The sequence below is a fragment of the Nannobrachium achirus genome (genome assembly GCF_963921795.1).
Source record: "Nannobrachium achirus genome assembly, chromosome: 9".
NCBI classification, from domain to species: Eukaryota; Metazoa; Chordata; class Actinopteri; order Myctophiformes; family Myctophidae; genus Nannobrachium; species Nannobrachium achirus.
Window position 1 is genome coordinate 7,507,802 of NC_137818.1, and position 25,271 is coordinate 7,533,072.

Here is a 25,271-nt window from a genome sequence, read left to right on the forward strand (position 1 = left end):
ACAAATGCCATGATGCCCCAATGGGCAAAATGGAAATCAATGATTTGTGATCCCTTAGTTGAGTTCCGAACGAAAACCCAAGAAACTAATCGGACTGCGCAAAGAAGCAGCCTTCCTGAAAAAATGTATCCCAAACCAGAAATCAAACTATTCACAAAAGGTTGTCTCCCGGAGAAGGACAAGAAGGCCGCTTGGGCCTTCGCAATTGAGAACAAGGAAAGGCAGGTACTAGTGAAACGAAAAGAAACGAAAAGGCCGCAAGGAAAGGCAGGTTGCAGAAAGATGTGAAGCAATGCACGTAGAATGGGATCACATAAAAGCCAGGCCTAGTATGGCTGAATTGTCCCTGACATTCCCGCCGGAATGGATGGGACCTGATGCACTAACCCAGGTACCCACCGATCAAGCCTATCGAGTGGTTGCCCGGGTACATGAAGGTTTAGGTCATGTAGGATTTGGAAAGATCCACAGATATCTGTTGGAAAATCATGTCCAAGTGTCTAACCTTAGAATGCACACAACACAAGTGAGGTCCAGGTGTCAACAATGTGCAATGGTCAACGAAAATGAGGGAGCTGCCCCAGTAGATGACCCTCCCGGGGTTACGTTCAGCGTCGCCCTAACTGGGCCGCTTCCAAATAGGACGAGACTAGGAAATAGATATTTCCTCATAATAGCTGATCATGGCTCAATTTATAAACATGTCTATCCCTTACAGAGTGCCAACGGTAGGGTTGTAGCGAGCCATCTCAGTGATCATATGAGCAGGTGGCCAGAGACCAAAATTATACACCTACCCATCACCATCAACAAAACACTGTTCAGAAATCGATGGGTGAAGGAGGTATTCACTGGCTGCACTGTGCAAGAGATATTGCTACTCCCTGACTCACCCACCATTAATATTGCAGAGAGGGCAGTCGCCACAGTAGAGTGGTGGATCTTTAAAAATGCCCTTAAGGACTGGGACGAACCCCTAAAATTGACCCAGTTAAATCTGTTCCTGAAAGAACCAAAGATAAGAAACCCAGCGAAAAAAGACCAAAACCAAACTGACGCCTGCCCCAATTCTCTCCCCAGGGGATCGAGTGTGGGTAACCAGGAGTAAAGTGCACCCTGAAAAGGGGAATTTGAAGACCCAGCTTGAAGGTGTAGACGAGGTTCTGAATCAGGAAGGTAACGCAGTTCACCTAAAATCATTTGGCCCAGTCCCCAGTCCACCCTAGACAGATTAGAAAGATTCTATAAAATGGAGGAACCTGTATACTGCAAGATAGAGGAAACAGTATACTGCAATATGGCGTCTCCTTACCCTGTAGCTCCAATTGCACATGTTGACCCTTGCGACCTCTACATACATACCTCCAAGGCCGTGTGGGTCCTTAGCTGCTCAGGGGACAAGATTTGGGTAGGCGAAAGCCTCAAGAACCTCCCCTGCGCCCAGCAGGGCTCAATTTTGGATTGTTGGGAAAGAACTAACAAATTAATGTGGCGCCGTTACAGATTGGGCTGTTGCGCCAGGTGCGAAGCCCACGTCGGGAATTGCATCTGGACAGGTCAGGCGGCCTTACGTCCCGAACTGCCAGCCCTGCCCCCCCTTGCTCAAAACCCTGGGAACTATGCCCGGGAGGGGGTGCCTGCCTGCCGACTGCTCTTCTGCAGCGAGTGCGTCACACGATTCAGTCTTAGGATGTTGCTGGCCAGACTTGACCATCCATTGGGGTTTAAAGGCAAGTGTGAGTGCTCGGTCACTGTGGATCAGATACTCCCCTGCCCTGATGCTGTTAAGATAGGCCTGGCTTCGGGTCTGTCGTTACTGAGTGGAGGTGGTGACTTACACCCCCCTGAATCTGTGAAATTGGGATACAGGAAAAGGGGTAAAAATACTTCCAAATGGTTTAAACTCGGAGGAAAGCCGAAGCCAAAGACGTTCGGTATGTATACTTCCACACCTGACCTAACTCACACTTGCTCCCCACTACAGAAAATGATTACCGATCAGTTCCCCAGCAGCGGTCCGATATCCCTCCGCCCGAGCCGAGTGTTGGGTGTCAAGGGTGAGACCACTGTGGTGTTGCACCCAGATGCGGCACGCAAGAAACTTTTTCCCCTGGTGGACCACAAACGATCTCTGACCATTGAACTCCAAGACGTGTTGCTGCAAATGCTGGGTGGTTCGTTCGATAAGCGCGAGCTCAAGCTGACTGGCAGGCGTCCTAGGGGTAAGGAATTCGATTGGGTCACCGCATTCTCTTCCAGCCGGGGGGGAACGCACGAGTGTCAGGTGAACGAGGTTACTCTTCTTGCCTCCCTGACGGGTCCACAGGCTAGGCCCGGTGCTACCCTTAATCTGAATATCAAGCTTGCCCTACTGCGCGACCATCTCTCCAGGGTCGTGACGGCCTCGGTAAATGTGGAAGGGAGCCCCATTGAACCCCCACCTTCAAAGTTTGAGAAAAAAGGCAAGAAAAATAGGTGGAGGATCCTAGCCAAAGGGGGCTCGAGCATAAATGCTCAAACATAGCTATAGTACATTGGGGCCCCCCCTCATCCTCCTCTTCTTTCCCTCTACAGGGGCGAAAGAGGGGAAGGATCAGGATGCCGGGCCGGTCCTCCCCAGTGAGGATCCCGCTGGACAGACTTAATGACGTAACCTATCTCTTCAAAATTCAGAGATCCATTTTTTCCGAATAATCCAAACACGGTGTATGCCTGATAATCTGTTTTAAAATATTGAAACTGTGTCTCGTTGGTTTGATGCAATTGTGTGTGTTCTGTCTGAGTAGTAGGTGTGTTCCTGGGAGGAAGTCGGGGAGTGTTGGGGGCGGTGACAGTGGAGGGCTCATCACACTGCGTGCCTTGCTGCCCAGAGGGGGTGGGACCTCTAACTGACGGAAGTGCCTGATATATACACGTGCCGTCTGAACCCTGAGCCCTCACTCCTCACGAGCCCCTCCTGGTGACACTTGGGAGCTTGTAGTCTCTCGCAAACGCCAGCTACCATTTTCCACAGGTTCCTTGCCTGACCCCTTGTGGTCACCGCGTTTTTCCGCCATTCGCTGCTTGATTTGCTCGCAAGCTCTTATTTTTATCCCTTCTTTGGGCGGACTCCATGACCTTTCAACCCATCGAACCTCTTTTTGAACCAATCCTGAGTGGCGGCGTTGTACTTCGCTTGACTCCTGAACCGAATTTTCCGTGTAACTCCATTCAGACTGACGAGGTAACTCCGTTTTGTGACCCTACCGAAATTGCGAGAGTAGCTGCTTATAAGGAACATCTCAATTTGGGCGTCTGGCAATTTTACGGGGTACCTCTCCCGCTAAAAGAGTTGGCACCGAGGAGGGACTCCTATGCCACGGCCTTGACTAATAACGAGGGCCTCTTCAACAGCTTCCTAAAATTTAGGACCAGTGGCGGGCCAATTGACTTAGCAGTAAAATTGGACCGCTACCCAGAGGAGGTCGCAATTATCAATCTGTGGAAGCGCATGGACGGACGCATCGAGATTATAGTATCGATCTCCTCGAAATCTCCTTCCCCCGAGTATCAGGTGTTCTATCCCGGGGGGAACGCAAATTCTCAAGAAAGGACATCTTAAGCACTTTATATTAACCCTACCTCGCTAGCCCTTTGCGCGGGACAATAATTGTGATATAAACAAATTACATGGGAATGTTCCCGCTAATGCTTATATAGGAAGCTTTGTTTTATTTCTGACACTATTTTTTCGCAGGATCGCTATGCAGGATCGATCTGTTGAAGTAACAGCATTTCGAGACCTTGTGGACCGAGGCGTTTGGCGTTTTTCCGGGGTATACCTCCCTGTCGGAGAAGGGGTATCAAGGAGAGCCGCTCTGGCCACGGCGATAATTAGTGACGCGACTCTCCTCGGTCATTTTTTGCAGTTTCGGGGCGGGATTGAGCCTACTGATTTGGTTGTACGCCCTGCGTCTTACCCAGGGGAGGTTGCCCTCCTCACACTTAAGACTCGCGAAAATGGTTTGATAGACGTGTCGGTCCACATCATCTTTGAGTCACCTTAGAGTTGCCTCTCCTGCAAGGTCGAGATTTGTCACCATGGGGGCTGCGTGAACTCTAAGGTGCATCCAAATACTTTTTCTTGAAACTTGACTTATTTGTCCCGCTTTTCGAGGCTCCTGGTGTTTGTAATGACATATTATACGGACTCTAGTAAAGCCCCCGGCAACATGAGCCGGGGGAACAATAGCTACAGCACGCCTTGGGGTTCTGCTTTGACAGACCCTCCAACGGGTGCAGCAATAAGCCAATTTGTGTCCTCCACGATCATGATGCTGTGGCTGACCCAGCGACAAGGCTATCCTCTAATTCGTGGAGCAATCCTGGGACTCATGTACACGTGTCTGAACCTGTACAGGGGCTACCAGGGATTATGGAACCTCTCTAGCTGGATTCTGCCTATCTATTTGTCCAGTATGGACATCGGTAACAACGCTTTCACCTCGGTGACCACTGGGAGCAGTTTTATGGGTATAATTGGTTCCGGGGTGAAATTGTATTGTCTCGGAAAGTACCACCACCTCTCTGGCCCTTATTTGATCGGCGCTACGTTGTCTGATTGTGGCGTTATGGCTTTCGCATTGGTCTTGTTGTGGATCTTCCTGATTAGGGAGACAAGAACCAAGGCCAAACGCACCCTCAAGGCCTTTGTGAGGTCCCTCACGGTTTTTACGTGCGGGATCATGTTGCTACGGGTATTCGAGGCCTTTTTTCCCTATTCAAGGCCAAGCTTCTACCTTGTTGGAGCTTTTATTTGGCTAACCGAGTGCAGACAGCGTTTTAGACATGAGCAAAATGTGGTAGAAGGAATCGCAAAACCAAACATGTTCATGCTCCCCTGTTTAAATTGTCGGGGCCGTGATCGGAAGGAATAAGATTTTCTATGGAATTTACTACTATTGTTATGTAATAATAATAGTAGTAAGCTTTTTCACGTGCGCTGAATGCCTATATTTTAATGGCGACGCTTGCTTACTTACTGTTGAAGTCACGAACCAGTATGTGCTGTATTCGCTTTTAATGGGGGGGGTGGGGTTTTTGTTTCTTTTTGGGGTTCAACTTATTTTGTACACATTACTTTCTGATGTCCGCAGTTTATGCGGTAGTAGTCTTATTAACCTCCATTGTCTTGTATATACAAGTGTGGATAGACCATGGAGCGCTTGCCCCGCAGCCCAGCCAGGAGAGGGGGTGTTGGAGGACGCCCTCGGTTCGTGTATCCAGAACGAATGAGGGACTTCCCGTTGGGATACCAGGGTCCTTCCTCCAGCACCTGGGAACTGCTGGGTGAGATGAGCTTGCAGGTCCCTATCTACTACCATGGCTTCGGGACACGGGGCCATCCCATGAGGGGGACCGCGACGAGGTGGATGGCACAGGGGGCTGAACATGCGTGGGTGCCGCAGAGACCTGAGACTCCACGCCCTTACCAGTGGCCTCGCAGCATGAGGGGGCCAGCTTTTCCACCTGCCCGGGGGATGCCCAGGCTAGAGGGTCCGCGACCTCGGTGTTCCAACACACTGAACTTCCGACACCTGGTCACCTGCAATGGCGTTCATGAGTCTGGGGGTCCGAGTGGGGTGGTGGGAGGGGGTCAAGGCCGACCCTCTTCGGAGGTCCCTACCGCCAACCCACCCGGACAGGGTGGACCAGGAACCCCTGGGCCCGCTCCCGCATCGATTGGTTCTTCCCCTGCTCCGCCTGCGGGGGATCCCGCGCTCCTCTACCGAAACCCCAGCCCTCCTGCTTCACCTCGGCGCTCTCCGGCTGCACCTGTGTCGCCCCCATCTCCCTCCTTTTCGCCCACAACTCCCTCCCCTTCTCAAGCGTCACCACCCTACTTTCCCTCGTCGCTCTCTTATTCTCCCTACACTCCCGAAGCCCCTGCTCCCGTACCGCCCCCGTCCCCTGCTCGTGTCCCGAGTCCTTTGCTGGCCTGCTCGAGTCCTTCTGGGAGGGGCCGCTCCCCGGCCCCGAACCCCCCCGACAGCCCAGGTGAAGGGGTGTCCTCATCCACTCACAGGCAGGCATCGACGCAGTGTGAATTCCCAATCATTGACTTGACTCACCCCCACTCTCCCTTCTCGGAATCTGCCAACGTGTCGGTAGGAGGGACACCTCCTGTCTCTCCTAGTCCCTCTGCCAACGTGTCGGTAGGAGGGACACCTCCCGTCTCCCCTAGTCCCTCTCCCCCCCCTAGATCCGTAACCCCGGATCCTTGTGACTTGGAAGTTCGGAGTGAGAGAGAGTCTGAGGACGATGAGACAGAATCCCATGGCTCCACGGTCAGCAAGGGGGGCCGGTGGGATTGGGCATGGACGACATGTAGGGGGAGGTCGGAGATGCGTGAGTCCAAGTGGGGACCTGTGTTACGTATTGAGGTCCCTTTCGAGCAGATTGACCGTCCTTTTCCCCCAAATACGGACAGCGTTTCAGGGATTCTATGTTCTATGGGCTCCAAGGGGAAGGGGAAGGACAGTGACGCTGGTGATGACAATGGAGAAGGGTCTTCAGCGTCTTCCTCTCATGCGCCGCCTCCTAAGCGCCCGCGCTATAACAATTATCAGCTGATCCTACATTCCCCACCTCTCCCGCGGCCTCAATCTCCCAATCGCCGGGCGAATGTTTCAAGCCCCGGTCCAAGGGAGTGTGCGGTGACAAACTATGTCTCGGTGGGTGGCGAGGGGGCCTCTACCATGGGCTCCTCTCGCCCCAGGAGTGCGTTGGGACAACCGTTTTCCTTTATGGACAGAGACATGGAACCTCTCGACATGAACGGTATACCCTATCTGGGGCTGGACTGGGACAAGAGCTTAGAATTCTACGAGGTGGATCATGTACCCATTTCCCGGGGTCAGCTGTATGACTTCTGTAGGGACGGACTCGTGGCCTTTGCGAGGCTGGGAAAAATGGACACCTCCCAGTATAAAGGGAACATCGCTGGTGGGGAACTCCTATGCGAACGTCGTAACATGGCAGCCAGCCTGCTGGCTGTCAGTGATCACGTGAGGGATGAGCTCCATGACCCTCGCAACCGCTGGGCTGGAAGAGTTCGGTGTGACTGTATGATGATGGAGGCCCCGCTTACGGGCATGGACAAAGGATGGGTGTGGGTGTCGTGCTGGCATCCGGACTGGGACATTGTTGTACGTGAGTTTATCGTTTGGGAAGATGATTCCCACGGTGGGTCTGATTGGATAGGCCATGCCGTGGAGGGTGGGCATGCCCACTAGACTTTCCGCGGATCGCGGACTTTCCCGTACGCGTGGACTCTAGTTTTCCTGGATTAGGTGTGAAAAAAAAAAAAAAAAAAAAAAAAATATATATATATATATATATATATATATATATGTGCTTTGTTGTATGTATAACTTTGTTGTTTGTTTAACTCTTTTCTTTTACAGGGGTGGGTATTTCTTTTAGGTACTGGTTCGTGACGGTTTTCTGTGATTATTTGATTAATGATGATGTTCATTGGTGATGGTTAGCACACTCCCGGAGGTGGACTGTGTTTTTGACCCTTTGTACTTGTGTTGACGTGGTAGTTTCCACGGTCCTGGGCATGACGTTAAACTGCTCACCGGTGGCGTGGTGTGACCAAGGATGATTATGCGGTTTCTTGCAGGGGTTGTATTTGGGGTGAGCTCAGGGTGGCCTATTCTCCAGTGTTCCTTGAGATAGTGGGAACATGGTGATGGCCGCTCGGGGTCGCTCAATAGAGGCGTCCTGCCCTGCTGAAGGTAGTCCAATTTCCCAAAAAGGGGGGATGTGGGAAGGTATGTCCTGAGCGACTGACCACAGGACCTCTTCTGTTTCTTAGGTGAGGAGGTCCTGGTGTCATTCGCTTTGGGCCTGTACTAACCACGGGCCCACTTAATGGTTTGACTCTTGGGTACTGAAATTTAAGTTGTATATGCGATCCCCGAAGACCCCGCCTTGGTCCTGCCACACGCCTGCGAGTGTGGCGTGTTCGTCCCGGGTGTGTCAAACTTCATTTTTGGATTTGCTACATTCGGGTCGTGACATGCTACATGCGCGCATGCCATGCCCTGCTATACGTGCGAATGCCGGATCCCATGAACATCTGTATAGGACGCTCCCTGTGTGGGGTATGGTAGGGGTGCCTTGAATCGCCAGAGGGGGTGTTGACTATGTCCCAAAAATGGCGATTCAGGTCACCCCATGATTATTTTAAGCTTGCACTTTCAGGGGTACAATTCCCTGGAGAGAGAGGCCTTCTGTTAAAGTGTTGTGCGAGTGATTCTAAATGTTGCATAGATATACATTCGCAGTAACATAGGAAGGTGCCTTGCAGGTCTCACCAGACTAACCTTGTGTAAACAAGGTTAATAGGCCTTGTGTCAATAGGAGCCATCAGAGGCAATGAGACGAGTAAATAAGCCAACAGAGTGTTCAACTTTGCACCGTATATTTGGAGCGGTAACCATGATAAAAGGCCCGACCTGGTGTACGATGCAGGGCTGTGCACGGTGACTAAAGGCCTAAATAAAATAAAAACAGAATGCAACAATTGATAAAAGATATAAAAAAATCGATCAAAAGAAAAAATAGGATTTATCCTTAAAGATTGTGCCTGCACCTTTTGCAATGAGTAATGGGTGAAGTGAAAGAAAGTGATGGACTGACAGGTTAAGATTTCTTATATATGATTTACAAATGAGAAGTAGTCAAGACCTTTATGTTATCACTGTTCATGTAAATAGAATAGACATCAGGAATGACAGAATTGAAAAATGGCGTAAGCTTGTAGATCGGCTATTTTAAAAAGACTCAGCTAAAAAATGGCATGAGCTTGGAGATCGGCTATTTTCAAAAGGAAATATAAAGTGCTGAAAAGCTATCTTTCAAACTGTCATCTCTGAGTTTACTAAAGATGTTGAATGCAGGAGACATACTGTACATGCTGTGCTCTGGTCTTGTCAACCTATTTTCCACTCATAACTGTATTGATTGACCTTTTGTGGGTTGTTGACACAGAAAACTAAACGTATGTAACCGTTTTTATGGCTGAGGCGCCTGAGTGGAAACTCGGCTGTCAGCAATAAAAAAGGGTACTAAGCGAAGGGGCCCTGACCACAATCTCAGAACGACAGGCGAGGGGCCCCAGCGACAATATGGAATATTGTCAGCAATAATATCTAGGCGATGGGGCGCCGGCGATAATGTACACGACAACGTACGCTTTTACGCCTCTTCATTTCCGTAGTCAAGTAGGCGCTCGCCTCCTCACGTCCGTAGGTAAATAGGCCACGAGATAGCAATGGTTGCAAAAATTGCAGACAGACTTTGTGGTGAGACGCTTTTGGCGGGCCGCGCCATAAGAGACAAACATCCATATCTAGCTTTAGTGGCCTTCGACATATGGAGCAAATATATATCTAGCTTTAAATTGAGTATATGACTATTGATGGGTTTTTCCACCTTGCTTGACAAACATATTAGCGGGCTATCACTATGGAAGAACAAACATAAATGTACAACTTTTATGTGACTGTTAAAATGAGTCTTGGTTGTTCAAATATTGATATGTTTCCCGCGAAGATGATCTTGTGGGCGGGTGACCCAGTTAAGCTCTCGGGCAGGGGGTATAAAGGGGTGTCGTTGCCAGCTTCTAGTGAGTCTTCTCTAGGGCTGCTTACTTGAAGCATTAAGTCCCTTATTCTCTGACCTTCACTCTATGAGGCTGGACCACCCGTTTGTTCCTTTCGGCTGAGACTCTTAGCTTCTTTTTTACTTAGATTCTTTTTACACTTAGTATTTTTCTGAGATGCATAGGATAGAAAAGGCTCATAGCCACTATTATAATCTGCTTTGCTCAATGTTCTAATATTATGATAAATGTTTAGCATAGTTACTGCAATGTAACTTTTATAACTTTAATGTTTTAAACCTTGTAATCCATTTTTGATTTTTAACTTTTACATTTATAACTTTATAAAATAAAAAGCGTGTAAAAGCCTTTTTTACCAAACCTTCCTCTCCAGTCCTTTTCTTTCTTTTCTCTGAACTGACAACTATATCAAGATCTAAGGGGTTCCCTAACAGCATCGCGTTCGGCCCCTGAGAGGTAAGCAAGGCTCCCACACTACGGCTGTACATTTACTGATACACACACATCTCATATAGGTGGATATTTGCAATTGATGTTTTAGAAGTATGTCATGATCATTGATGTTATTAATGCAGTGGGAATTGTGCTTTGGTTTATTTCGTTGTACCTGTTGCTGAAAAGGATGAGAGTCGTATATATTATCACTGCATATGGTGGACGGAACTGAATACGCAATCTCTGGACTCTGGCTTTAGGGTTGCATTCTGAGGGTGTTAACATATTACCTAAGATAATTTAGCTAAGGTTTACAGTAATTTTCCTACAGACATTAAGGGGTAACACTTTCACTGCCACGGGCATGATATGACGTCACGTTTTTAAATCCCTTCATCGCCACCGGCGTGATATCACGCTGAAATGTTTTTTTTTTAATTTAAGGGTGACAGTCACCATATTTAAAGGATAACAATCAAATTTAGGGTCATTTATATATTATTGCCATCTGTCCAAGGAGATGTGTCCTGAGTTCCTTCCGCCATTCAGTCTATCTGTGTAGGGTACTCAGTTGTTTTGGATCGACAGAAACTTTACATCTTTGCATATATCTAGATTGAGAGAGTAGGACAGGTTAAAGGTCGATAGACTTTGAGGAGCCCTCTCAACCTCTACCTTATCCTCAATAACAATCCTCTCACGTTATTTCCTTCTAGTTCCCTTTCATGAGTTATGGGACTAAGCTAGTTGGAGAGAGGAGTTATCGAGGGGTCTATCGGTGGTAACCAGGTTAGGTCTGAGCTTCAGTTGCTTTCCCTGGATGGCCATCCAGGGCACTGGCCGGACTAGCTACGACCTGAAATTACCATAGGGAAACGATTTGCTGTCTCTTCTTTCCCTACCACAAGCGGCTGCAGTTTCATAGCATACACTTCTGTGTTGACGCTTGTTTTAAAAGGTCCCGGAGGAGGGCCTCCTGTCTTGCAGTTTACACACCTCTTTCAGGGGTCGTGACCTCAGGGGTCGCGACCTTCTGTCAAGGTTTACAACTCATAAAGTCCCGGGCCGGACCAATCAGCGGCAGCTATGGGCGGGCTCTGAGCGGCTCTGAGCCAATAGAGTCTGATTGCAGACCACGTGGAAACCCAGGAGGCGGATTCTGGGTGCAACGTCATGCAGACAGGCCAATATGAGTGGTTGGAGTTGGCACTCCCACACTGTGATAGAAACGGCCACATCCAATCACCTGCTACAGACATTCAAAAAATGGCCCGCCCCTTACATAGAGTCTGGCCGAGAGAGCCCAGATGTAAGGCAGAGCGTTACGCACTGCAGCAACTATCTGGCGAAAGTCAGGTTATTCTAAGCCTACACTAGCCTACTAAAAACTAGTGGAACCGCGATCTTGCCACACGTGAATAATTGGTTGTAAACAATAACACAGACAATGTAAATCCTTAGTCTAGTTGTGGGAAGAAAGGGTTATCATCATGGCCCCAAATAACTTTTAAATATCTTGCAATTGGCGACGAGTCTCTTACTAAATCGGCAAGAGTGGCTCTCATCCTCAATACATAAAGGCTAAGCTATATAACTTCTCCATCAGCAGTCAGTGGTGCGTGTTCCCCACACTCCCAAGTCCCAAGCCCCCACCGTTGCGCACAGATTCACCGGGAAATACCCGGTCGCGGCTCAGGGAGGAGGACGCCCCTGCCATGCAGAGTCCAGCATGGAAAGGCTGTTTATTATTTAATATAATACTGTATTGTATTTTATTTTCTTTGTATTGTGACTTTTATGCTTGGACCCCAGGAAGAATAGTCTCCACTACGGTGTAGACTAATGGGGATCCTTAATAAACAATAAACAATAAAATAGAGTGCGATGCCATTGGAAGAATTAACGCACGCACGGCTGTAGCAGGCTATTAATGCATGTAATCACGGGTAGCGGGGCGGGTGACGGTCCTTTTTTTGACGGCGGGCGGATCTGGTTTAGATTTTTATATAATCATGGGTAGACGGGCGGTCCACGGATCTGATTAATGACGGGTGGGGCAGGGCGGGCGTGGGTTGTCAAAATTGGACCTGTGCAGGACTCTCACAAAAAAGAAGAAAAAATATAAAGGTCTAATGAAATATTTATATTATACTACAGGAAGTTCTGACCAAGCACTTATAGTTGAAAAAGGCTCTCAATGTCTGTCTAAATGCGACAACAGCAGGAGTGAAGGGGAAAAATGACTTATTTCTATTGATTACAGAACCCATGAAGCCTTGAATTCATGTTGATGTTTTAGTTTTTGTTGCATTCTTTTTTTTTTTTATATATATAATTTTTATCCCACGATTTTGTAACCCATTTTCACCCAGTGCCAAATGCCTATGTAATCCTGGGCTCTGCTCTCCCTCTGCCACACCTGGGGAGACAACGGATTGACCTCATGCTTCCTTCAATACATGGGTAGTCCAAGTTGTTTCTTTTCACCTGACTGGGGGGATTTCCCCGGGATGGACGTAGCGCGTGGAAGGAACACGTTATTCCAACCAGTTCCTTCCCCCTCCATCAGGCGCCCCGGCTTGCCAGGGGGAGGCATTATCGAGACCAGGATTACTGCATGTTTTTGTGAGGGTATCAACCCTAGGAGACACGGGGAGAACATGCAAACTCCACACAGAAAGGCCCTATCGCCAACCCCACCTAGCTTTTTGTTTTTGTTGCATTCCTAAGCCAATAATTTGATGACTGGCAGAATCGGTCCTATTGACCCCCTCATCAAATAGGATGGGATATTATGGTGGAGAGACAGATATTTCCTAAGGTGGTACTTGGGGTAAAAAGGTTGAGAACCACATACCAGTGCGACCCCATCCAGAGACCACACACTCCTTGTGCATAGCAGAATAGGATGGGATATTATGGTGGTACATGGAGAGGGGTAAAAAGGTTGAGAACCACATACCAGTGCGACCCCATCCAGACACCACACACTCCTTGTAGACAGATACACACCAGTTTAACTGTCTAGTGTCTATGGTTGATAGGTACATACCAGTGCGACCCCATCCAGAGACCACACACTCCTTGGAGAGGGGTAAAAAGGTTGAGAACCACATACCAGTGCGACCCCATCCAGAGACCACACACTCCTTGCCATCAGAGAAGGGTTGTGTAGATAGATACATACCAGTGCGACCCCATCCAGAGACCACACACTCCTTGCCATCAGAGAAGGGTTGTGTAGATAGATACATACCAGTGCGACCCCATCCAGAGACCACACACTCCTTGTAGATAGATACATACCAGTGCGACCCCATCCAGAGACCACACACTCCTTGCCATCAGGAAACGGTTTCTTCAGCAGACAGGCAGTTTTAACATAGCGGGTTTCCATGGCACAGAGAGGACCTGTGGTGACATTCAGCTCAAGTAAAGCTGACACACAGAATGGTAGGTTAGCATATCTGACAACAATGTGTAATTTAAAGGTGATACACACCATGAAATTTCACTTTTCCTATTTTAAAACCTTTTTTTGGGGTCCCACTAGCACCTTCTATCCTCACAAAGTCCCATTTCTGACCGTTGTGTCTTTCTCTGGTTTTGAGAAGGCGAAGGTTAAAAGTATCCCACGGATTCTTAAAACAGGCTGTCCAGATTTGCTGCCGATGATGACGTCATCATCGGCCGTTTTTGAAGATTCTTTTTTTTCTTTCAAAAAGATTTAAAAAAAAAAAAAAAATGTTTCAAAAAGATTTTTTTTTCAAAAAGATTTTTTTTTTGGGGGGGGGGGGGGGGGGGGGGTACTGCAGCTGAAAATGCTCAGAGCCATTCAAAAATGAGATGGCTCTCTATTCAGGAGTGGTAATTTAGCCTCAAACCTTTTGAAAAACGTTTTTGGGACATAAACAATATGACATAAATACTTTTTAAATGCATGGTGTATCACCTTTAAGCATTTAAGCAGACACTCTTAATAACAGTGAGCAAGGTAAAGGCAAGGTAATACGTCAAAGGCATGAAGACAGTGTGGTGCATCATTAATCTAGGATCATAGATAACCAATGAACCTATCATCAGTCCAAATATTGCAATATTTAAATCATTATGTACATTGAAACTTTACAAAGATGACAGGCCAACATATATGACTAATATACATGTCTTTTCTACTCTTACTGTATACTGGATTCATGTTCATGTTTAGACGTTTAAACCGTCAATACTTGGCAATTGGCTCTGAACTTGGGTCTGCTTTTTTTTGTGTGAGAATAGATCTAATATACTGTAGGTATACAGTACTTTTCCCATAGACTTTTACAAAAATACTAATGTCAGTTATTTTAAGCCTAGAATCAAGCCATCCAGGATCCCGGTTAATCATGTAAACAGCTAAACAAAGGGGATTTTTATATTTAGTATATCATACAATTAAATATTATTAAAAATGTGTTCTACATCCTACAAATGTCCCTGCATCACTGCCTGAGTGACTGAGTCCAATGTCCAACAATATTATTTTTTAGCTTTAAGGGGCGTGTTTTTACTACGGCGACGTGAGGCGGGACTACGGCTGTTATGACGTAATCGCCGTAGCGGTCAAAAGTGTTAAGCAACCAGCCGTCGGCGACGGGGTCCCAGCCCTTTCGCTGAACGCTTTGGTTCCCATGGCGACGCGACCACGCAGCAGGCGTTGTAGCCGCTACGTGGAAAGGTAGAATCTGCCGTAGTAGAGACGGCCACGACGGTGCCAGGTTGATCTATCGAGCGCTGATCATTTCCAGTTGCCGTTGTCATCTGCCGTTGCAGTGCAAAGCTTAAAGGGATATTCCACTTTCAACAGGGAGCAGTGGAAGGGCCTCTCTCCGCATACACACCCATTTTAACTTCAAACTCCATTTGAACCATGATAGATTGACTCATACTACCCTCCTAATACGCAAGCAGGTCGTGTTTTTTCGATAACTTTTTTCATTTATTTTTAATAATTATTTGGGAAAATGGAAAAAATGAAATACAAAAAAATAATTATTAAAAATAAATGAAAAAAACTAGGGATGGTCCGATCAGATTTTTTGGAACCGATCACCGAGCACCGATCACAAAAGTTTGATCACCCGATACCGATCAATCACCGATCCGATCAAGTTATTATTTATATTTTCTAAATGTTAATGTTTTAACTTTAATTAATTAATTCACTCATGAATTAATTTATATATTTGCCTTATAGTTATTTACCAGCATTACTATGTATTTATTATCATAGCAGTAACTAATTATTCCTTCAGCACTGTGGAAATCAATACCCCAAAATGGCCTCAAGTGGGCATACTGAACAGCTGGTAGATCGGATGCACCGATCGGATCGGATCGGTGAATTTACCTTTTGATCTAAACCACCAATTATCGCCAATCACGCTTTGATCGGCCCGATCCGATCCATTGACGATTGATCGGTAACATCTCTAAAAAAAACGGCCTGCTCACAGGCCCTTTAATAATTATTTGGGAAAATGGAAAAAATTCAATACAAAAAAATAATTATTAAAAATAAATGAAAAAGGAAATTATCGAAAAAAACGGCCTGCTCACATATTAGGAGGATAGTATGAGTCACCAGAAAACATAATGGGTGTTTTTAATGAATCTATCATGGTTAAAATGAAGTTTAAAGTTATAATGGGTGTGTGTGGGGAGAGGCCCTGGGCCTGGAGGGCCTGGTAACATTTACAAATATCTAAATATTCAATCAAGCTAATTAAAAACTGTTCAGTGTGTTCATAAAAGCCTGATTAGATGATAAAATTACCAAAAGTTTTTTTTTTTTAAAGTGAAATATCCCTTTAAATAGCCTAGTGTTGGGAGAGGGAGCCTGGTAGCTCTTTCGCAACCGGCACAGCTGATTTCTTTGTTTGATGAGACCCGTTCCATAATGCTCGTTATCATCACGGGTAGCTATTTCAACCAATCAGATTGCTTTGACGGAACTACCTGTTGTACAATTATCAATACATTCAGAATGCTAACTGGCTTGACAGTTAATCGTGTTGTGTCAATTCATAGCCTCACCAATGTCATTGTGAGTAGCGATGATACGACCATCAGACTTTGTCTCCCTGTAATCCCCATGAACGATGGCTCTCTTCACAGGGATGACCTGTTTAGAATCTTGTTCAGGTCTCTTAAGGTACACTCCCCCCAAGACCACCTGCATGTCCTTGGACCTGTCACTGAACACACATTATGTTAAATAAAAGGACCTGTCACTGAACACACATTATGTTAAATAAAAGGACCTGTCACTGAACACACATTATGTTAAATTAAAGGACCTGTCACTGAACAAACATCTATCTATAAATGCGACAAATCTCTGTCTGCGTGCGTGTCTGTATGTAATCCGCGTATCTCGAGAACCGTTCGTCCCACCGGCTTCAGATTCGGCACGCGCGTTCCCTGCCGCATCGCGGAGTGCAGTGCCGGGCCTCGGCCCAACCCGGCGCGCGGTTTTCCCGAAGCGGCGCGAAACGTTCGGAATCTCCTTACGCGAAGCTGATTGTTGACATCAGGCTGTTCCGGAGGAAATCGCCGCAATCGCTGACTCATTGTGACATCACTTCATAAAAGGCTCTGACATCACATACGCCACATGAGTCAACAAAAAATCTCTGTGAATGTGTATGTATGTATTAGTCCAGTCAGTCATTATATGAAAAAACCTAAAACAAATTGCAATAGTAGCAAACTCAACTGATTCTGTATCCTCATTATGTCCTTAGAGAGGGAAAAAAAGTCCCAAGGAATCCCATCGGGGCAAAGTTTTGAAAACAACCTACCTACCTTTAAGTGGGATGTGAGGGGTCAAACTAGGGTTTTTTAATTATTCTGAATCCATTGCAAGCATTTGTTTTGCATGAAAAACATTCCTTGGGCTAAAAACGGACCCCAAAAGACTGTGAAAATTGATGACTCATCACTAAACCATCGTTTTGAGTGGCCATTTCTTGCCCAAGGAATGTTTTTCGTGCAAAACAAATGCTTGCAATGGATTCAGAATAATTAAAAACCTCTAGTTTGACCCCTCACATCCAACTTAAAGCAGATTTTTTTGGAGTCATATTTTCCTTTATATTGTAGTGTATAGTAAGTGAAGGTAGGTAGGTCGTTTTCAAAACTTTGCCCTGATGGGATTCCTTGGGACTTTTTTTCTCTCACTAAGGACATATTGAGGATACAAAATCAGTTGAGTTTGCTACTATTGCAATTTGTTTTAGGTTTAGCCTAATTTTGGCCTAAAATTACTGGACTATATGTAATCCGCGTATCTCGAGAACCATTCTTCCCACCGGCACGCGCGTTCTCCAGATATGGGCATAAAATGAATGCCCGAATGCGGAGCTGTGTCTGACATCAGAGTTTTCCGCAACCGGTACTGTGTGTGCAGAGATCTCCATATATGGGCATAAGGGGACAAAGGCAAACAGATGGTCAAAACGGGTCCTATGACAACAGGTATATTGGGGTTTGCATTAAAGGGTGGGGCATTCATGGGGTCTGCTCCAAAAAAGAAAAAGAAAATAAAAGAGACAAAGACAAACATAAGACAAGCAACAAAGCGTGGGACTGGGAGCATGACTTGAATGATGCAGATTTAAGCAGGCTGCGTATTCTGCTTAAAGAAGAAACAAACAAAAAGCGACAGAGATCTCATATATGGGCATAAAATGGACGCAGATAAACAGATATCTCCATATATGGCATATATGGGCATAAAATGGACGCAGAATCACAAAGATCTCCATATACGGGCATAAAGGGACACAGACAGACAGATACAGAGATCTCCATATATGGGCATAAAATGGACGCAAATAGACAGATATCTCCATATATGGGCATATATGGGCATAAAATTGACCCAGAACTATATCTGCAGTGATCTCCATATATGGACATAAAATGGACGCCGACAGATAGATACAGATATCTCCATATATGGGCATAAATGGACACAGGCAAACAGATGGTCAAAACGGGTCCTATGACAACAGGTATAATGGGGTTTGCATTAAAGGGCGGGGCATTCATTCCCTATTTACATTGTTCCCGAGTTGGCCAGGTCGCCGACTAGACGAATAAAAGGACCTGTCACTAAATACACATTATGTTAAATAAAAGGACCTGTCACTGAACACACATGATGTTAAATAAAAGAGCACCTGTTGGTCTGTGACATACATATGTCCGTACATGGTAGGATAGTGACATACATACATTAGTACGTACATGGTTGTATAGCAACATACATTATGTACGTACATGGTAGGATAGTGACATACATACATTAGTACGTACATGGTTGTATAGCAACATACATTATGTACGTACATGCCAGTCTCAGCTGAGGGCTCATTGACAGGGGCAGACAGACATATAGAGAAGAGTAATGGACTGAAGAAGAGAGTGGGAGCATAGTAGTCTACATTAACATATGAATAACATATAGATGCTGAATAACAAGTCATTATGGCTTCAGGAAATATATTCTTTAAGTATCCAGAGGCATTTTCTCATTGCATATTACCATAAAATATGAATTCAGTGCAGCTTACATGCAGTGGGCAGCGGTGAGGACCCAACAGGATTTAATGAGGACGCCTCCACATGAGTGTTTGAACGGCTTAGATGATCCAGTGTTTCTGCGCTGCAGGGACACCTGCCAGGGATGATCCCCAGGACGAGACGGGATGCCTCCCACGATCCTGGTCGTATCACCAGCCTCAGGTCTGCCACACTGGGAGAACAGGTCTGGACAAGATGGGGACATAGCATGAGAGCTAGAGAGCAGGATCTGTGTGTGTGTGTGCATGCGTTCAAGATTGTTCATGTGAGTATGTATTTAAGCTTTTTAAGCACAGTTCAGTTGTTCTTTGAAAAGACGTCAAATCGCCACATCCGGCCTTCAAAATCTACTGGAGGCACTCCATACTGTTTCCAATACGACCCGCGAATTGGTGTGAAAACCGAGAGAAAGGACAGTCTCAACATGACCCACACACATCTGTGGACATAAATGTGCACTTATAATGTCTACGTTGACGATGTTGATGTACAGTATGAGTTACAATTTTAACAATAAGAGTTAAATATTGTTCCAAATCAGATTTACACTTACAAATATAATTGAGATGTTTTTAACAATTGCCTCTATGAGTACAAATCTATTTTACAAATACAAAAAATTATGAGACTGTTCTGATTCCAGAGAAACCTGTTAAACATATTTTATGAAATACCCAAAACACAAATAAGAAAATAAATTAACTGTAAAAAGGACCTAAAACTAAGGAAAACTCAAATTTGATGTCATAACATCTATAACAGATAGATACATAATTTAGATAGATAGATAGATAGATAGATAGATAGATAGATAGATGGATAGATGGATAGATGGATAGATAGATAGATAAGAGACAGTATAGATTTGTGTCAATGTTGAAGTTATTGTTTGTTACCTGAACAGATCACCTCCAGTCTGTCCCCAAAACGACCAGTCTGCATTTTTACACACTCTGTCAGTTTGGATTCAGACCCATTACAGGAAGTTGTAATGGACCATACAGGTTGACGGGTAGAACCATGACGCCAGTCTCTTGAAACAGCAGAGCCACAGCCGATCTGTTTACACACCACAGAGGATGACTCCAGGTTCCAGTGTTCCGTAAGATCAGCCGCTGGTCTCCACTCTCTCTGGTGTTTCACTTCCAGTTCACCAGCACAGCGACTGGTTCCTCCCACCAACCTGACATCAGACTCTGTAGAATGACAATGGGATATGCAGTAAAAAGGTAATGTTACTTTGATTATTTATTCAAAAGATTATGACTAAAACTGAATCAAGATGTACTGTAAAAATCAACACTGGTCTTGAACAAATGATGCTGTTGTGTTGCTGCCTGTAAAAACAAAAAGAAGTAAAAAACCTAAACTGTTTAGTCCACTTACCCTGAACATCTAGATGGTGAGGTGATGATCTCTTTGATCCATGTCTGTTTGTCCCCTCACAGACATACTGTCCAGTCTCTCTCGGAGACACATTCTCCATCACCAGCTGAGGACCAGTGGAGATAGATGTGCTGTCTCTGTACCAGGTGTAGATGTCTACTGGTGGGTTGGCATCACTGCTGCAGGTCAGAGACACTTTGCTGCCCTCAACAACTTCTCCTGGTGGATCCACTGATACTAAGATAATTGCTGGGGAGTCTATAGAGGAATAAAGATGAATAATTATGCTCAACTAAATGTCTTTGATTAATGTACAGGCAACTGTATTTTTCACTATAACAATAATTCATGTCTGAATAATGTGTCACTTTTTACAGACAGATAAAAGGGCAGGGGCTCAAGCCCCCTTTGATGTCTATGTGTGCACGTGGCTGATCACAGACTGAGACGAGACTCAGCTGGCTTGCGTGCGTTGGTGCATTTGTGTTGCAGATAGACAGATTTTCGCCGACTTTATGTCGCCCGTCCCCGCAGATGATGTCCAGAAACATGTTCCATATAGGCTAAATGACGTTCCAACCTGCATCGTCCAGCCAGGTGGCCTTTTCACCTCGCAAAAAAGCCCTCCATGATTTTCACTTCAGCAGCAGCGCAACGCTTGAGATTGGATGCGCTGAACAGGACTCATTCAATAAGCCAGAACAGACGATAATATGGATTTGGGAGTGTAATTACAATGCTCTAGTTCACTGTTCCTTTGTTTTGGTGGAAGGGATGTTATATGTTATAGAACACTAAAAAGGACCAGAACAAACAGACAGACAATATAGATTTGTGTTAGTGTTGAAGTAATTGTTTGTTACCTGAACAGATCAGCTCCAGTCTCTCCACAGAATTACCAGACCGCAGACTGTGTGTTAGACATTCCCTCAGTGTAGATCCAACGCAGGAAGATGTAATCAACCATACAGATTGACGTGTAGAAACATGACTCCATTTAGTGTCGACAGCAGAGCCACAGTTGAGCCGTTTACACACTACAGATGATGACTCCATGGGGTTCCAGTTAGACATAGGATCAGCCGCTGGTCTCCATTCACTCAGGTGTTTCACTTCCAGTTTACCAGTACAGTGACTGGTTCCTCCCACCAACCTGACTTCATCAGACTCTGTACAGAGACATTAGGATACACGGTAAATCAGTAATATAACTTTGATCAGAAGAAAAACCTTTTAGCTTACAATGATGTGTAGTTGTTTGTTCATGTTTGTTTACCTGTTGTCTTGACTGTCGGTTGAACCTGGAGAGCTGAAGTAAAAGAAAGTGCAAATGAATCAGTTTGGGTGTAAGAGTACATGGAATCTGTCTAGCTGTACAACAACAAGCAAACACCATGATGATATGGTGACATGGTATCCTTCACCAACAAGGGAGCAGCTCATAGACTGTAAACAATATGGACTAAGAGCTCTTAGACTGTAAACAATATGGACTAAGAGCTCTTAGACTATAAACAATATGGACTAAGAGCTCTTAGACTGTAAACAATATGGACTAAGAGCTCTTAGACTGTAAACAATATGGACTAAGAGCTCTTAGACTGTAAACAATATGGACTAAGAACTCTTAGACTGTAAACAATATGGACTAAGAGCTCTTAGACTGTAAACAATATGGACTAAGAACTCTTAGACTGTAAACAATATGGACTAAGAACTCTTAGACTGTAAACAATATGGACTAAGAGCTCTTAGACTGTAAACAATATGGACTAAGAACTCTTAGACTGTAAACAATATGGACTAAGAGCTCTTAGACTGTAAACAATGTGGACTAAGAGCTCTTAGACTGTAAACAATATGGACTAAGAACTCTTAGACTGTAAACAATATGAACTAAGAGCTCTTAGACTGTAAACAATATGGACTAAGAGCTCTTAGACTGTAAACAATATGGACTAAGAGCTCTTAGACTGTAAACAATATGGACTAAGAGCTCTTAGACTGTAAACAATATGAACTAAGAACTCTTAGACTGTAAACAATATGGACTAAGAGCTCTTAGACTGTAAACAATATGGACTAAGAGCTCTTAGACTGTAAACAATATGGACTAAGAACTCTTAGACTGTAAACAATATGGACTAAGAGCTCTTAGACTGTAAACAATATGGACTAAGAACTCTTAGACTGTAAACAATATGGACTAAGAGCTCTTAGACTGTTAACAATATGGACTAAGAGCTCTTAGACTGTAAACAATATGGACTAAGAGCTCTTAGACTGTAAACAATATGGACTAAGAGCTCTTAGACTGTAAACAATATGGACTAAGAACTCTTAGACTGTAAACAATATGAACTAAGAGCTCTTAGACTGTAAACAATATGGACTAAGAGCTCTTAAACTGTAAACAATATGGACTAAGAGCTCTTAACGTCGCACGTTTTGAAGCCTCTAGCTCAGTGAAACCACACCCAGTGTGAAGGGAGTGAGGGGTGGAGTCTTCACTCAGTAGAACCAATCACAAGCCCTGAAAGCACACCCTGCTTCATCATCAATGTTAAGAATCGAAAGCAAAAACACATAAAGAAGACTTGAAACTATCGACTGAAAACTTAACGTCTTTATGAAAAGATTTATTAAGGTAATAAAACCTGTTGGGTTAAAACCATTTTAATATCTATTATATTTAAAACACCAACTTCAGTGTTACAAGTGACAAGGTTATTTTGTTTTGATCTGATAACTAATGCACGTGATGAGAATGTCTCCACTGCAGGATGTCAATCAGGTCATAATGCCCAGGACAGGATAACGAATTGGATAATGCCAAGCCATATCTGGCCTTGTCCTTCTGCTACTGGGCCCAAGACAAGGAAAACATCTGATATCTAGTGTTATGTTTAACTGTCCAATGAATGCTTGACAAATCTATTTTCCCTGTGCCTACTGAAGCATATTTGTAAAATGATGTTACATTGTATTCAGATTCAGATTGAGAAAGAAAAGAGAAACATTTATTGTACTGTACCACTGGACATTCTAACTTGAATACATTTACAGAAACAGAGATTTACACTGTGTGGACTCATTTCTTGTGTGCGAGTACTTTAATATCTTGGGGGAAACTGTCTATTCATATGGAATATAATAATCTTTCCATCAAAACCGCTCAGTTATCTAAATATTTCACAGCTCACACAATGTGAGGAAACAACCAGGCAGGGATAGCCTGCTTCCAGACCATAGACCCCGCCCACTCTCAGAGTGGGCGGGGTCTATGGTCTGGAGTACATGAATCAGCAGTGATCAGCCAACATTTCCGGCTGATCCAATGAGCGCAGGGGGTGGGGGTGGGTCTAACGAATATCCAATCCGTGCCGCAGCCCGTTTTTTTCAAGCGACGTCATCAGGGCATCTTCATTAGAAGACGAGGTGCTCACGTGGGTGCTCACGAGGAAACCTGTAGTGATTGTTTTTTTTTTTAAATCAAAGCACCTCCCCCCCCTCCCTTCCAGAAATCGCCCACAATAGGGCACAGTTTCAGAATACTGTGTGAGCTGAGTCTGAGATCAGGCTAAGGCAGGGACCCAGTATGTAAATGTAAGGCGGGCGTATCACCTGGGAGCGTGTCGATATTGCGACATCACATTTGTTCGACGCGGGTGAATGCTAACCTGGTGAAATGCTAACCTGTCTAAGCTGCTGAATGCTAACCTGGTGAAATGCTAACCTGCCGACGGTGGTGAATGCGAACCTGGTAAAATGCTAACCTGCCGACGCTGGTGAATGCTAACCTGCAGACGCTGGTGAATGCTAACCTGGTGAAATGCTAACCTGCCGACGCTGGTGAATGCGAACCTGGTAAAATGCTAACCTGCCGACGCTGGTGAATGCTAACCTGCAGACGCTGGTGAATGCTAACCTGGTGAAATGCTAACCTGCCGATGCTGGTGAATGCTAAACTGGTGAATGTTAACCACTATGCCTAAACCTAACCTTACAATAATCTTACCTTACCCTAACCTCAGTAAAACTGTGCCTAAACCTAACCCTAAAACCTAAACCTAATCCTAACCCTTAGTCCAAATAATGACACATAGAAATAGCGATCACCTTTGTGCAACTCTGATTGGTTGTAGGTCTAACAATCAGTTTAAATCTGTTTGTAACCACCTCTTGGTAAAAAAAAAAAAAAAAATACAACACTGACACCAACCAGGGCCAAGTATGCAAATGCAGTGCGGGCGCATCACCTCTGCGCTACTTTTTGTAACTGCTCCTTGGAGAAAAATAAAATACATTGAGAAGAACCAGACTGTCTCCACACAGTGTGTTAGTGTCTGATTGTTCCACTATTTATTCTGCATTTGATCCACAGAACCATGCACCATTTGATGAAACCCAAATTCTCAGACCTAAAATGTTGAATTTGTTGATATTGTTGGATAAGATTGTGCACAATTCCATGCTGTATTGATGTTGGTATACCAAATTGAGAGATAACAGGCAAAAGGTGATCAAAATAACAATTGTTCTACATTCTCTAATAGACTTCTTGTAAATTAAGTGTTGAAATGTTTAACAATAATTTAACTCGAAACATGAAGCGAAACATGAAAAATGATTTAGTCAACTAAAATTATGAAGAAAAAATGTGTCCACTACCCCTTTCCACTGCCAATTTAAACAAATTACAATTTTGGCATTTACAAAGGTAATACAATACCGTATAAAGGTAATACATCAAATGCATGGCAATAGTAAATCATAGGTCATCAACAATGACCTGACAGACATTGAATTACATTTAGCCTTTGCCTGCAAGGTGTTCAAGGCTAGAGCAAGTGCTACGGTAAGTGCTATGGGCTGAGGTGGAGTCTGAAGAGGTGAGTCTTCAGATTATGCTGGATGATAAGGAGTTCATTCTACATTTTGGGGGCCAGAAGGGAGAAGAGTGTGGGACGAGTGGATCGTTGTCCTGGGTGTTTTAGCGAGGGTTCTGTCAGCATCCCTGTGTTAGCTGATCAGAGTGAAGGACCACACCAAGGTTCTTAGCAGTTGGAAACCAAGGTTGTCTTGTGAGATCCTGCATGGGGCAGGACTTAGCTGGGAAGTCCTGCCCCATGCAGTCAGTCATGTCTGG

At 44.9% G+C, this 25,271-nt stretch overlaps 1 protein-coding gene across 4 annotated transcripts in view; it reads right to left on the bottom strand.

Moving 5' to 3' along the window:
* LOC308291239 (scavenger receptor cysteine-rich type 1 protein M130-like) overlaps nt 1–25,271 on the bottom strand; it is an 87,940-nt gene that overhangs the window by 20,443 nt on the left and 42,226 nt on the right. For all 4 annotated transcript variants that reach the window (XM_080733210.1, XM_080733212.1, XM_080733211.1 and 1 more), the window contains 7 exons: nt 21,399–21,431; nt 20,986–21,291; nt 20,123–20,380; nt 19,633–19,932; nt 18,727–18,922; nt 16,184–16,344; nt 13,415–13,546 (listed from right to left, as the gene is read on the bottom strand). In XM_080733210.1, coding sequence (XP_080589336.1) covers nt 13,415–13,546; nt 16,184–16,344; nt 18,727–18,922; nt 19,633–19,932; nt 20,123–20,380; nt 20,986–21,291; nt 21,399–21,431 — 1,386 coding nt within the window. The remainder of the gene's footprint in view (nt 1–13,414; nt 13,547–16,183; nt 16,345–18,726; nt 18,923–19,632; nt 19,933–20,122; nt 20,381–20,985; nt 21,292–21,398; nt 21,432–25,271) is intronic.